Genomic DNA, 13,616 nt, shown 5'->3' on the forward strand with positions numbered 1-13,616 from the left:
AAAAAATTATGAAAATCAGAAGTTTAAGTACTATAATTACGAAAAACTAAATAAAAATAAATGAAATCTAAATAGAAATACTAAAAAAAATTAAAAATAAAAAACCAACAACAAAAAATAATAAAAATAAAAATGACCAAAAGCACATAACCAAATAATGAAAATATAAAAATAAAATCTAATTTAAAATATTCGTAAATACTTATAAGAATATACCGTATATAAATAATACTAAAATAACAGTTGATGAAGAGTCTAGAGAGGGATTTTCAACAATGCACAGAATGAAAACAAAACAAAATACAAAACAAAACTGTTTATTTCTGCTTTCTTAAACTGGAATCTTTTCTGTTGGAGATAAAAATCTCAATTATTTTAGTTTACTGATAGGCATAGTTTTGTTTTTCTTCAGAGGAAATACAGTTAACAGTACTTTAACGGTGAGGAGAAAAAAATTATATAAAGTAAACATTTTCCCCATTTTTCCCTATTTTTCACACTAATGGCTCTTTATACATAAAATATATAGCTGCCCTTTTAGGAAGCATATTAGGTGTCAAAAAGCTTGAAAATCCCTTATCTAGAAAATTTTCTAAATGTATAAATAAGAAATGTTTTTGCAGGTTTGTGTTCCAGCTCACCAGTCTGGGAATTGATTTGGAAGTAGCGGTCCGTGTGGAGTAATCTGTATGCAAGGCGGCTGTTGAGACCAGCGTCGCGGTCGGTAGCAGACACCCTCCCAAAACCAGTTCCCGCAGGCAAGTTCTCTCTCACTGCCAAGAACACCCTTTCCTGAGAGAAGCGAGGAGAATTATCATTTTCATCTGTGACGGAAACTCTCACTGTCGCGCTGCCGGTCTTCCCCATCTGGCCACTTCCAGAGGTGGCGAGCACAGTTAACAGGTAAATATCCTTGGCCTCACGGTCTAAAGCACTCTTAACAAACAGCCATCCACTGTCCGGGGCAATCCCAAAGCCCGCCGCGTCCCCATCAGGCAGGAGCCGGTATGCCAGTGTGGAAGATGGTGTGGAGCCTTTGGACGACCCTCCATTTCCACTGGGATCTCTATTGAGTGCCCGGACCTGTAAGAAGTTGGTGTTGAGTGCAGTGTTTTCCTTCAACTCCACACGGTAGGTCATCGTGTCAAACACAGGACCCTGGTCGTCCTCTGCCTGGATGTGAACCACCAGACTGAACGTAGCGCTGAGTTGAGGTGCGCCACTGTCTTTTGCGATCACTTGGAGGTCATAGCGAGGTACGCTGTCATACGACAGACTCCCAATTAGCCGGATTTCCCCACTGCTGCGCTCCACGCCAAATGTGCGCTGCGCTGACATCAGGTCAAAGCTCAGCTGTCCGTTAGGGCCGGAGTCGCGGTCCTCCGCCTGCACGCGGTACACCACAGTACCCATTTTTGTGGCTTCCGGCAGGAGTAGAGATTCAGACGATGACGGGAAAAATATGGGGGCGTTATCGTTCACATCTGCAATGGTGACTCGAACGCGAGTCTCTCCAAAAGCTGGAGGGGAGCCGCTGCGAGCTTGAATTTCCAAGTCGAAAAAGGGTCGTGACTCATGGTCCAGAGGAAGGCTTGTTCTGAGCGCTCCAGTTTCTGGATCAACCATGAAATAGCCATCTGGATCCCCGGCAGAGATAGTGTAGGTGACATCCTTAGAGACTCCTGGAGCAAGAAAGAGATGGGATAAGATATATAAACAGTGGTTTAGCAGATGAGTTAATCTAAAGCGAATTTCTAAACTTATTACAAGGACAGATTTCTTAGAGAAACTTAAGTAAACAATGGTGATGATTCATGGATCATCCCTTGAGTGATTCAAACATGCAACTTTTTGGTTACAAATGCAGATTTTTAATTATGCTCATCAAGGCAGCATTTATTTGATCAAACATCTTGTGAAATGTTATAACTTAAAATAACTGCTTTCTATTCTAATATATTTTAAAATGTAATTCATTATTGTGTTGGATTTTCAGCATCATTACTCCAGTCTTCAGTGTCACGTGATTCTTCAGAAATCATTCTAATATGCTGCTTTGCTGCTCAAGAAACATTTCTTATTATTATAAAAGTTGAAAAGTTGTGCTGCCTTATATTTTTGTGAAAACTGCTATACATTTTTCAAGATTCCTTGATGAATAGTTAAAAAAAATGCATTTTTTGAAATAGAAAGTTTTTGTAACAATGCATTGTAAAAATCTTTAATGCATCCTCGCAGAATGAAATAGTATTAATTTCTTTAAAAAATATTATATCAGATTATATTGGATAAATATCAGGTATTATTGGTTATTTAATTGTACATGCCTATTTCCACTGTTTCACATTTCCCCAATTATTACTTACTTAATTATTAAGTTAAGTTAAAAATACTTTAATAACACCCTTAAATGTAATCTTTTGCAAATCTCAAAATAAACATACATTTTTCAATATAATGGTGTGATGCCTAAATTCACTTTAAAATTCACATTTAAAATGACTTTTAGTTTTTAGTGTTTTATTTAAAATTTATTTAGATAAAATACTATCAAATTTAAATGCTGGCAATTTATCAGTTATCAGCCATACATGCATCATGCCTCACATTATCAGCTTATCGCTATCAGCCAGAATTGTAATATCAGTGCATCCCTAGTACAGATATGTTCATCCTATAGAATTCCCCATCATTTTTCATTAAACATCTCAACATATGCCTGTGCTATCAGAAAATATACATCAACAAATAATAATTTCCAGCAACATGAGGTAGAGTGGAATCTGTGATGGATGTGACTGTTTAATGAGGTTCACACTGCAGCTGCTGCTGTATTTGCACAACTGGCTCAGCGAGATTGAAAATATTCCCCATCAGGTTTTCAGCACCCCTGACTGTCTCACAGAGAGCCACAGCAGTGAGGTTAGCAGAGCTATGTCAAAGTATGCAGCAGCACATGGCTACTTATTTTAGATTATTTTTAGACAATATAATGGTAATTCCAAGAAGATGTAAGATGGAAATAGCTGAAACTAACCATTCCTGCCGCTGGCCCTCACTACGCCAACCTCGGTACCCCGGAGCACGTCCTCAGACACGGTGAAGAAGTACTGCACCTGCTCGAACACCGGAGGTGCCACTGAGCCGGCCACAACGCTGATGTTCACTTTGGCATTGACAGGTGCTGTGAGACCACCTCCATCCCGTGCTGTGATCACCATGGTGATGACAGAGTTGGCCTTTCCATGCAGTGAGCGTGACAGCGAGATCACACCTCAGGGAAAAAAAAATATGCAGTGGGAATGGAATTAAATTTGATATATGATTATATCTGAAGACTGTGAGAACTACAGATGAGGATACGAATGAGCAAATTTTCTCAGCCTTTTTTCAAGCTGACAACCGTTTATTGGAATAAAAAAAAATTGTGTTCCTTGAAGAAAGTCATAAGGCCTTTTCAAAGTTACACAAAATTTACATTTTTAAATTTTTTTAGAAAAAAAATAAATAAATAAAAATGAGAAGAACACAAAAGAAATAACCAAAAAGCCAAATACCTAAATACCTTATTTAATAACTGAAATGTATTTAAGTGAAATACCTGTGTCCTTGTTGAGGGTAAAGAAATTGGATCCTCCATCAGGGACAGTGTGATATGTCACTTTACCATTTGTACCAGCATCTGGGTCTTGGGCCGTTACCCTGACAACAGAGGTCCCGGGCATGCTCTGTGTGCTCAAGCTGACGGCGTAGTTCACAGGATAGAATGTAGGTCTGTTGTCATTAATGTCCACCAGTGACACCTTCACATTTGCGGAGGATGTAAGGCCTCCCTATGGGAAAATATCATATCATATTACTGATGATAACAACGACAGGATTGTAGATAATGTCACACTACTGTCTAATCAATCTGGATGATTTCTTGTGTGTAATAATGCAGAAGAAAATTTCACAGTGGGATATAATTGCCTTTCCAGGTTATTAGGGGCCAGTGAGCTGTAGTATATAGTGTAGTGGACCTGCTCGCTCATCACAGCCAGCGTTTTATGGCTGCATTAAAAATGAAATGGAAAACAAAGTGGGCCGCTGCTAGCAGCTTATAAAGGGAAACAATATGAGTGTGTGTGTGTATGTGTATGTACAGCAATGTGCCCCTGGGACACTGCGTTTTATTGCCTTTTCGTTTAGAGAGCTCATGATTGCTGTAACTGGCAACTGAGAGAAGACAGAATTGAGTAGGGCATGTGATTGGGCATCTAGGTGCTAAACAATAGAACTTATGGTGTTTTTTTAAACCAACCTTTATGTTTCTGAAGTGAGTTTTAAGGCTTTCAACTCTCAAAGCTGCAGTGTATAATTTTCCAAAGGTTTCTCAAACACTTAAAAATTTTCCAGGTGTTCTCACACTTTTGGACCCTAACATACAATCAGGGCCGGCCCGCCGCATAGATGAAATAGGCAAACTCTTTACATACATTAGCAAGAAGAGCAAGCTCACTGTTCACAATGCACGAAGTACTGTATGAATTTATCTCTGAGGGGAACTGACTGCCTTAAGAAAAATTTTAGATGCCATTTTCCTTTCATCTTGCCTCAGTATAATGCATTGTGTTTACAGCAGTAATCAAGTAAACAATGCATCACTGCTGTTCCTTAAGCGCCACCTGCTGACAGAGAGTGAATTTACATTTTCATTCAGCCCATCTGCTGTTTGGTATGTTTTGTGTAGCCTAATTTCACAAAGCTAAAGTCAGACCATTCTGTTTTAGATTCAGGATTTTGAAATGATAGCCTAATTTAGATCAAAATATAGGCTAATAAAACAACTAACCATATTCTTCATGCACTCATATTTTTATTCATTCTTTTGGCTGCAATATGAGGGGCACCAGCTAAAATCTTGCCTAAGGCACCAAATTGGTTAGGGCTGGCCCTGCATTCAGTGTGGGCCTTTTAGCAATATTGTGTGTTGAGTTTAAGACCAACGAACAGCACTTATGGCATAATGTTGATTACCCCAATAATAATAATAATAATTATAATAAAAATCTTGGTTACAGACCCTAATATTAAGATAGCATTTATTAATATTTTGAATTCAGATTTACTTTTATATCTTTATTTTTCATTTTGTTTTGTGCTTTTGTCATGTATTCATTTGTTTTTATTTGTTTGTTTTTTAATTTTTATATACTGTAGCTTTAATTTATTTTTATTTCAATTTTAGTTTTAGTAATTTTAGTACTTCACCTTTACCTTATTTATTTCAATTTCAATTAGTTGACAAGGGAACACTGAAAATTTTTAATTTAAGTTTAAGCTTTTTATCTAATATTAATATTTTATTTCTGCTTTATTTAAAAATATTTAAAAAGTGAATGGCACCCGTTTTAAAATACTCATGATTTCATAAGTATAGCTAAAATATGTAAACAATGTGCAAATAATATGAGTGTTGACATGATTTTAACTTTTAAAATTTTTTAAAGAAGTTATTCACTTATTTATAATTCAGTTGCCATGACAACACAACACCAAAACTCTTCAAATGAATTATGAGAACAATTTCACAGCTCAAAAAACACTCATTTTAACAGATAAATCAATGTTTTCATAACATTATAGGCTTCGCATTTCTGGTCTCCAAGAATTGGCCCCATTCAATTCCACAGTAAGTACTTCATAAAGTTGAAATACAATTTTTTGTGGCAGTCTACATTATGCCACAAATTTTGATTGAGCTTAACTTGTTCTGAACACAGAATATTCCTATTAGAGGCAGGTACAAACTCATTCCCTCACCCCATCTGTTGCAGTCACAGTGAAGTCAAAACTGTCTGATCCTTCATCTCGATCCAGAGCCACACTGGTGCAGATCTGTCCAGTCTCCTTATTGATGGTGAACTGACTGGGTGGAGCACTAGCAGGCCCGGATCCAATAGAGTATGTAATGGCCCCAAATGACCCACCATCTGCATCGCCTGCTTTTACCTGCGGAGCACAAACACAGAGAACGTTGTCAGAATTACGGTCACCTGACGTCCTAAACCAGAGAATCCAAGAAGATCAGATTCAGAGGTCTTAATATGTTTCCATTAAAATAATTAATCAATAATGCTGAGACTTCAGTATGGTCCCATTAAATATCCAAGACACTCCAGACATAAATCCCCATCTCTTTGTATGTTCTTTCTCTCTGTCCTCTAGCTGATTGTACCATGGATTTACTGCCAGCCGGTCTGTTCTTGGCCGCACCTGTCTCATCAATCTCTCACAGTGGAGTAGGAAAACAAGAGAAGGCAGAAAGAGAAGCAGAGAGAGAGAGCAGCAGGGATGAAAAGTGTCTCCACTTTACGATTCACAATCCCTTCCCTTGAATGCCTGGGGGAATGTCTACGGAAAGAGGGTCACTCTTGCTGAGAGATGGAGAATCTAAGGAGTAATGTGGAGGAGGTAACTGAGCATTAGCTTCTCGTGGTGAAGGACGCCGCGACTGATACAAGCAGAAAAATCTGGCCTTGTGTTCGGGAAGAGCTATGGCCAATTTACAGTGACATTAATGTGAGGACAGAAGCGTAGATTCATCAAATGCATACCATATGCAGCCATACAATATTGAAAACAGTGTTTTCATGAGGGACAAATGTTACTGAGAGAATTCGGGATATTCTCAGGGGATTTCAGGGACTGTTGCTGTAGTTGCTGAAGGCGAGGAAAGGGAAAAATGTCTTGGATCTCTTTCCTCTATGCTTCCACAAATCATAAAAGCCTTTGTTTTTCTGGGCATCCTGCCCTCTCTGTGTGCTGGTTTCTGTACAGCACCTCAATGATATGTTGGTGGCATGACCAACTTACAGGGTGGAAAGCAGTCAGAAAATGAGTAAGAGATGGTCTGGATTGGGATAAAAAAAAATTTTGGATGCAAAGGAAGGAAAGAAATGTAACTTGACGAAATAAACTCCCATCCAAAAGTTTGGTGTAATTAATTTATATTTTTATTCTGCAAGTGTGCGTTAAATTGATCAAAAATTTAAGTAACGACTTATTTAAGTAATAAATAAATCTTTTCTAAAATGTTTTATTCATCAAAAAATTCAGAAAAAGGGAACACTTTGTCCATAAAGAAATATTAAGCAGCAAAACACATTTCAATTTTGATAAAAATAAGAAATGTTTCTTGAGCAGCAAATCAGCATATTAGAATGATTTCTGAAGGATCATGTGACACTGAAGATGATGCTGAAAATACAGCTTTACCATAACAGAAATACTTTCATCTTAAAATATCTAAAAATAGAAAAGAGTTATTTTAAATTGTAAAAAAATGTCACAGTATTACACTTTAACCAGACTTTTGATCAAATAAATGCATCTTCATGGGCATAATGCACTTAAAAAAAATTACAAATCTTACAAATGTTTAATGTACAGTTAAGATATATATAAAACAAGGTTTGAACAAACATGAACATAACCCTATGAACAATTTTTTTATATGCATGTCAGAGCTACTTGTAAACTCCACTAGTTGCAAAGACAAACTTGGGAAAACTCATTTTTGGATAAGATCAGGTCAAATTCATACTAACTGAACACATCAGGAGAAATCTCTCTCAATTTGTGAACATTATCTCCAACAGTTCATACAGTATATAATCATTAAGAAGATATTAAGTAAGGGATAATATAGACTCAGCTGGTCATTATCACAATATAAACCCAGACGGGGGATCAGGAGCCTTATATCACCCTGAAGGGGTTTATTTTGCGATAATAAACGTCTGACTGTGTGTTATCCTCTTTATTACACAGCTACTTATCACTTAAGTAAATAAATGGAAGGAAACATTGATTTGAGTTGACATTATTTCATTAGATACAAGACTAATACAAGACTGCAGAATGATACAAGAGGCATAAAATGCGGTTGCCTGGTGAAACAGACAGTTATAGTTTAATGGTCATTATACAGAAAATATTTGACTGTTGAATGCAGCAAGTGACCAGTCAGAATCAAGCATTCCAGAGAACCATGAAATGAAGAAATATGGTTTATGAAAATTGCTATTTTGAAGCTATTAAATCAGTTGAACTCATAATACAGTTAAAAGAAACCGTAATCACATTTTTACACACACCACCACAGATAATATTCTTATTGTCACGCCCATATAACTGCAGCTGTACAGCTGATTCACATTACAGTCCTGACATGGTAAAAGTGCAGGATTCAAGAATCTCAGGCCCTTATTCAACAGGGCTCCTGCTACTGGAAAGGTTGAGGTTATGACCCCTTAACTCTGCTTTAAGCGGTGACCTCTGTCCCACCATGACGTTGATGTTCTGTAAACAAAATTTCTTTGGTGGTCCACAAACCTTCCCATTCATCAACTCCATAAAGGCCTGTAGACCTTAGCGCCTGTAGCACAACAAAGGGCTCCTTGCAAAACATCAAGGGGAAATGACCTTTGACTCTGCCGGGCCTGCAAAAATTTTATACGGTCAACTCTGGGAGAAGTTTCAAAATGTTGCTTGGTGCCATTTATGAGGATTGTGAAAAGAGGATGTGACATCTGGTCAAAATGGCAAGGTCAGGGAACTCTTTTTTATGGATCCTGATGTTTTTAGTTTTCTCCCTATATCCATTCCAATAATAATATTTTGTGAAAACAGGAAGTGTAAAAGCAGCAAGAAGATTGTCCTGTCTGGTTGCCAGCTTTTAAAAGCATGTTTTGTTTGCATGTTAACTTAGCATGTTTCTTAAATATCTGCAAACATATTATGGTATTTTTATACTTTAGTTGAGTCAAAATCTTAAATACAGCACCTTTAACAACTGTAAATAAATAAAAAATAATAATATAAAACAAATAAATATAAACAAATAATTCAATAATAAATAATAATATACATGTGAAATAATTTTTGTAGATATTAATCTGATTATCAGACGAACATCCATAAATAGAGTTTGTACATTTCACAAGAGATAAAAAGAAGGTCAGCGAGTCTGTAGAATTAAAGAGGGGGGTCTAAATTTTCTGCCCATTCATCAATGCCTATTAAGTGTAAAGCCATACAGTATTTCTGCACATGTGCAATAATCTTCTGGCATCAATCAATCTGACAGTCCTGACGAGAGGCAGAATTCCCATCTGCATCACACCATCCCTTATTCATCAATAAATTAAACGGCAGACTCTGAGGGTTTCTCAACGTCACGTGCAACAAATCACTAACTCGCTATGCTTTTCACAGCTGATCAATACTGTCGAGACACACTCAGCCCACAAAAAGCAACTAGAACGTTCAACCACCACTTAGTCTTTCTGATATTACTGAACTCTACAGTTAAACTAGAGACTTGTGTTAAAGAAATGCAATAATTCTGTCTGGATGAAGCGGTGCTCTGCCATAGAGACTCATCCATTCCCTATCCAAAACTACTCTTGGGACAAACGCTCCCGGAAAATAGGACTTAACACCATATGCTATAATTCATCGCTTTCTTGGGTTGCAGATGTCTCAACTCTGATTAAAGGAGCAAATCTGGAATTGAAGAGTTGCATGTACTGTATGATCACATGGTAGATGTTTTCCGTTAAAACCTCTTAAAAACTGGTGCAATAAATCATGAGTCATGAAACAGCAGTTTCACATTAGTTAATATTAGTTACATTTATCTTGACCTATATAACTGAATTTATCTCAGCATCCAAAGAGCAATATCTTCTTTCACCTGGTGCCACCCCATTGCACTCCAAATTATAAAGTAAAGACCTAGAGAGGAAAAATTACATCCCAGACAAGGAAAAAATGCAACTACAAAACACATACAGCAGAATTTGTGTGCTATTTAGATTTAGACTTTTTAAACTCTTACAACATCTTCACATGCATTAAACAAGCTCTATAAATATATGTAAATATATAAAATACCATTAGTGTGTGATTGCATTACAATGTAAATGTCTTTTGGGGTCAAACTGTCTGAACTTCCTAAATTCTAGTAGCTATTTCACAGACAAATGTCTATGTATGCGTAATTTTATATAGTTAACAACAACAAAATTGCCTGAGGTCTTTGGTCACTGAGTTTTTACAAGACCAATAAATGGTTTGTTATTATATTCCTTACAGTCCCTAGCATGTGGTCTAAATTATCAATCTTTGAGTTTATCTTTTGCTAGCATCCAATGTCAAGAGGCTGATGCTGTAATTTATCTGCGTTTTCACTGAAGGCAAAACACTGAATGCAAGACATCAGTTTCAAATGCACGTATTAACCCACTGACCTAAACACATACAAACAATTTCAGATTATACAACAGATCTATTACAGGTCACTGCTTGTCCAACAGGAAAATTTGTGTTATTTTTTCCATGTCTCAGCAAACTTATAGAGTTTCTCGCTAATGCACACAACCCTTGATATCTGTAATTCAAGATCACTTGGTTGAGCTCTGATTTCTTATTTTGTTCCCAAGGGAATATGCTTCTTAATATTGCAAGGGTTAGAATAAGTAAAAGAAACTGAGAGAATCCATTACTACAAGGTCTCAGGCCTATATCAAGATAAGCAGCCATGCTTTGGTCGTGACTCGTGATTAATCGAGAGCTAAGCTCTGGATGTCCTTTCCTTCACCGTGACCTTTCTGCCGATTCTTTTTAAAGAGGTGAGAGGCTGTGAGTGGCAGTGCATTTAATTCAAGATGAAATCATGCCTATTTCCAAGCGCTCTCATGTATATGTTGCAGTTTAAATCTAATCCCTGTATATCCAGAGCTATGCTTTTATGTGGCACAGCAAGCAACTTGGTTATTTAAAGTGATAAAAGTCATAATTTACTTGTGATTTTGTTACAAACCTGTATGATTTTATCTAAAGAAAATATTTTGAAGAATGTTTCGACTGTTATTGTCCATAAAGTGACAGTCGATGGGGTCCAAAATAACATTGGACCCCGCTTTCACTGAAGGGAAAAAAAAAACACTTGAAACATTCGTGAAAAAATCTTTTTGAGAGAAAATCATACTAAAACAGAGCAAAAGGAAGAAGGCCACATGTACAGCAAGATTCTATGACCTATATCTCAAAAATTTGCTTCCATTAACCAAAGTTATTTTAAAATGGACTACTTTGCAGAATTTACATAGTTTTTTTAAGACATTATTGATATTGAAAAATTAAGGATTCAATATAGATTTAACAAGTTTTTTTTTTCCTTTAGGAGAAGAGCCTGGACTCTGTTGATCTAGATTGGTTTGGGAATTTAAATATTTTAAAATAATCCGTTCCCTTGGAAACATGAATAATGGATAACGGATCATCAAAGATCAATCCAGCTCATAAATCAAAACCCTATCTCATCCTATTCAATATATCATTTACCACCACAGAGATGATGTTTCAACTAATTTGTCCATTGACAGTCATTTTATGGACATGATTTTAAAATAATAATTAAAAATACTACTAATAAAATAACATTTAATTAAAATAAAATAAAATGCAGATCATCAAAGATCAACACAACTCATAAATCAAATTTCCTATTCAATATATCATGAACCACCACACCCCAAACTAACCACCAACAGTCTTATTAATTAATTTCAAGCCTTTACTGACATACAGTATGGTGTTATAAAGGCCAGACAGAACCAGTGCCTCCCACACTATGGCAAATGGCAGTTCAAAGAGGAAGTTGGTCTGGCACTCATATGCAGTGTTAAAATATGAGGTCTATTGTAAGAAGTGATGAAAGCGAGGTGGTTATATTGGAACAAACCTGTAGCTGTTCTTTGATCCAGGCAATCATCAGCGATACTTTCTTATAATGTTATGCATAGGATGTGATAGGTTGTTTTAATTGGACAGGTTGGGGATAATCGTTCTAAAATATGGAACAACAACAAGGTTTTCATTTAGCTTACCATGAGAAACACATCACCACTATGCCATTAGAACTTACTGCAAGTATTATACTAGCCTGTATGCTATAAAATAAAACAGGACTTATATTTATCATATATTGCAGTATATTGACATAACATCACATAATAAGTCATGCTTTGAGAGCAAAAAGCAATAATAAAGCAAATCATCATAATTTCCCCCCTTATATTTTCTCTATGGTGGTTTAATGTGAGGAATATTCCTCAAAAAATATTCCATTAAAAACAGGAAAATTGTTGGAAGATTCATGTACTGTACATTAGCAAAGGCTGGATTAAAATTCTAACAAATCCATTAAAATCAAAAAACATTCACATGCTCCATTTAGGGGCAAAGTGCTCAATGGACATCGGGGGTATTTTGGAAGACATCATTTCTGCCTATTTCCAAATTTCTGGCTAAGTATGAATGCGTTTGAAGAAACTGTTTGATTTTTCTCTTATATGATCACACTTCTTCTGTATGAATTGTTAATATGTATCCTAAAATGCAGCCGAAACACATCCACGTTACTCTTCCAGGCATTGTAAAGTGGATTCATGTGATTGTTCTGATGGAGCCTGGGGACCAATCCCAGTAAATGCAGGCTGATTAGCATCCCTGCTAGGCCTCTAATGAATGTGAGAGAGCCTTGAGAGCTTAAGTTCTCCCAGATCTGTCCAAGGACAGTAACTCATCTACACATGCCCACTGATTATAACCAATTTGGAAAAATTCCAGAATGTCATTACCATTTATGAGAGATGAGCATGTCAAGGAAAATATTTCATCTATCGTATAAGGATACATTAGGAAAACTATTTTATAATGGGGTCAATGACAAATAAGAATATCCAGGAAAACAAAAGACTTTCTTAGCACATTTCACTCTACCGTTCAAATGTATGGGGCCAGTAATATTTTATTTTCATTCAGAATGGACATATTAAATTGATCAAAAGTGACTGTGGGAAAAAAAAGACATTTATAATGTTACAAAAGATTTCCATTTCAAGTATATGTTATTTTAAGCTTTCTATTCAAAGAAAATATAATTAAATATATATATATATATATATATATATATATATATATATATTAAAATATATATATATATATATATATTAGGCAGCACAAAAATGTTTCTTAAGCACCGGACCAACATATTATAAATGATTTCTGAAGGATCATGTGACACTGAAAACTGGAGTAATTAATTACATTTCAAATGTATTAAAATAGAAAATAGTTATCTTAAATTGTAATTATATTTCAAAATATTACTGTTTTTACTCTATTTTTAATCAAATAAATGCAGTTTAGGTAAGCATAACAGGCTTAAAACTTTTGATGGTAGTCTATGCTGGTTACATATGACTTTGAAAATATATAAAAAGTAAAAACAATTTTTTACTGCTTATTTCTTTGCTAATAAATAATACAAATTATGCCATATTACTTAATTAAAATATAAAATAAAATTTCTTTTAATTACATCAAAAGAGTTTCATAAAGTCATTATCACCCTAACATTTTTTGGTTTATGCTTAAAAAAAATATCAAAATTAATTTTAATACAGAAATTAAAAACCTGTTCTATGTGTATTCAAGTCATTGTGTGAACATATTAAAAGATGCAGATAAAACCCATCATTTGGTCAGTGACTAAAACAACA

General features: G+C 35.5%; 1 protein-coding gene across 2 annotated transcripts in view; it reads right to left on the minus strand.

Annotated features, from left to right (window-relative positions):
- LOC109069867 (protocadherin-16-like) overlaps window positions 1-13,616 on the minus strand; it is an 86,571-nt gene that overhangs the window by 16,547 nt on the left and 56,408 nt on the right. For both annotated transcript variants that reach the window (XM_042765106.1, XM_042765107.1), the window contains exons 3-6: window positions 5,806-5,994; window positions 3,602-3,833; window positions 3,038-3,274; window positions 642-1,682 (exon numbers count right to left, since the gene is read on the minus strand). In XM_042765106.1, coding sequence (XP_042621040.1) covers window positions 642-1,682; window positions 3,038-3,274; window positions 3,602-3,833; window positions 5,806-5,994 — 1,699 coding nt within the window. The remainder of the gene's footprint in view (window positions 1-641; window positions 1,683-3,037; window positions 3,275-3,601; window positions 3,834-5,805; window positions 5,995-13,616) is intronic.

Source organism: Cyprinus carpio, chromosome A10 (genome assembly GCF_018340385.1).
Source record: "Cyprinus carpio isolate SPL01 chromosome A10, ASM1834038v1, whole genome shotgun sequence".
Lineage (NCBI taxonomy): Eukaryota > Metazoa > Chordata > Actinopteri > Cypriniformes > Cyprinidae > Cyprinus > Cyprinus carpio.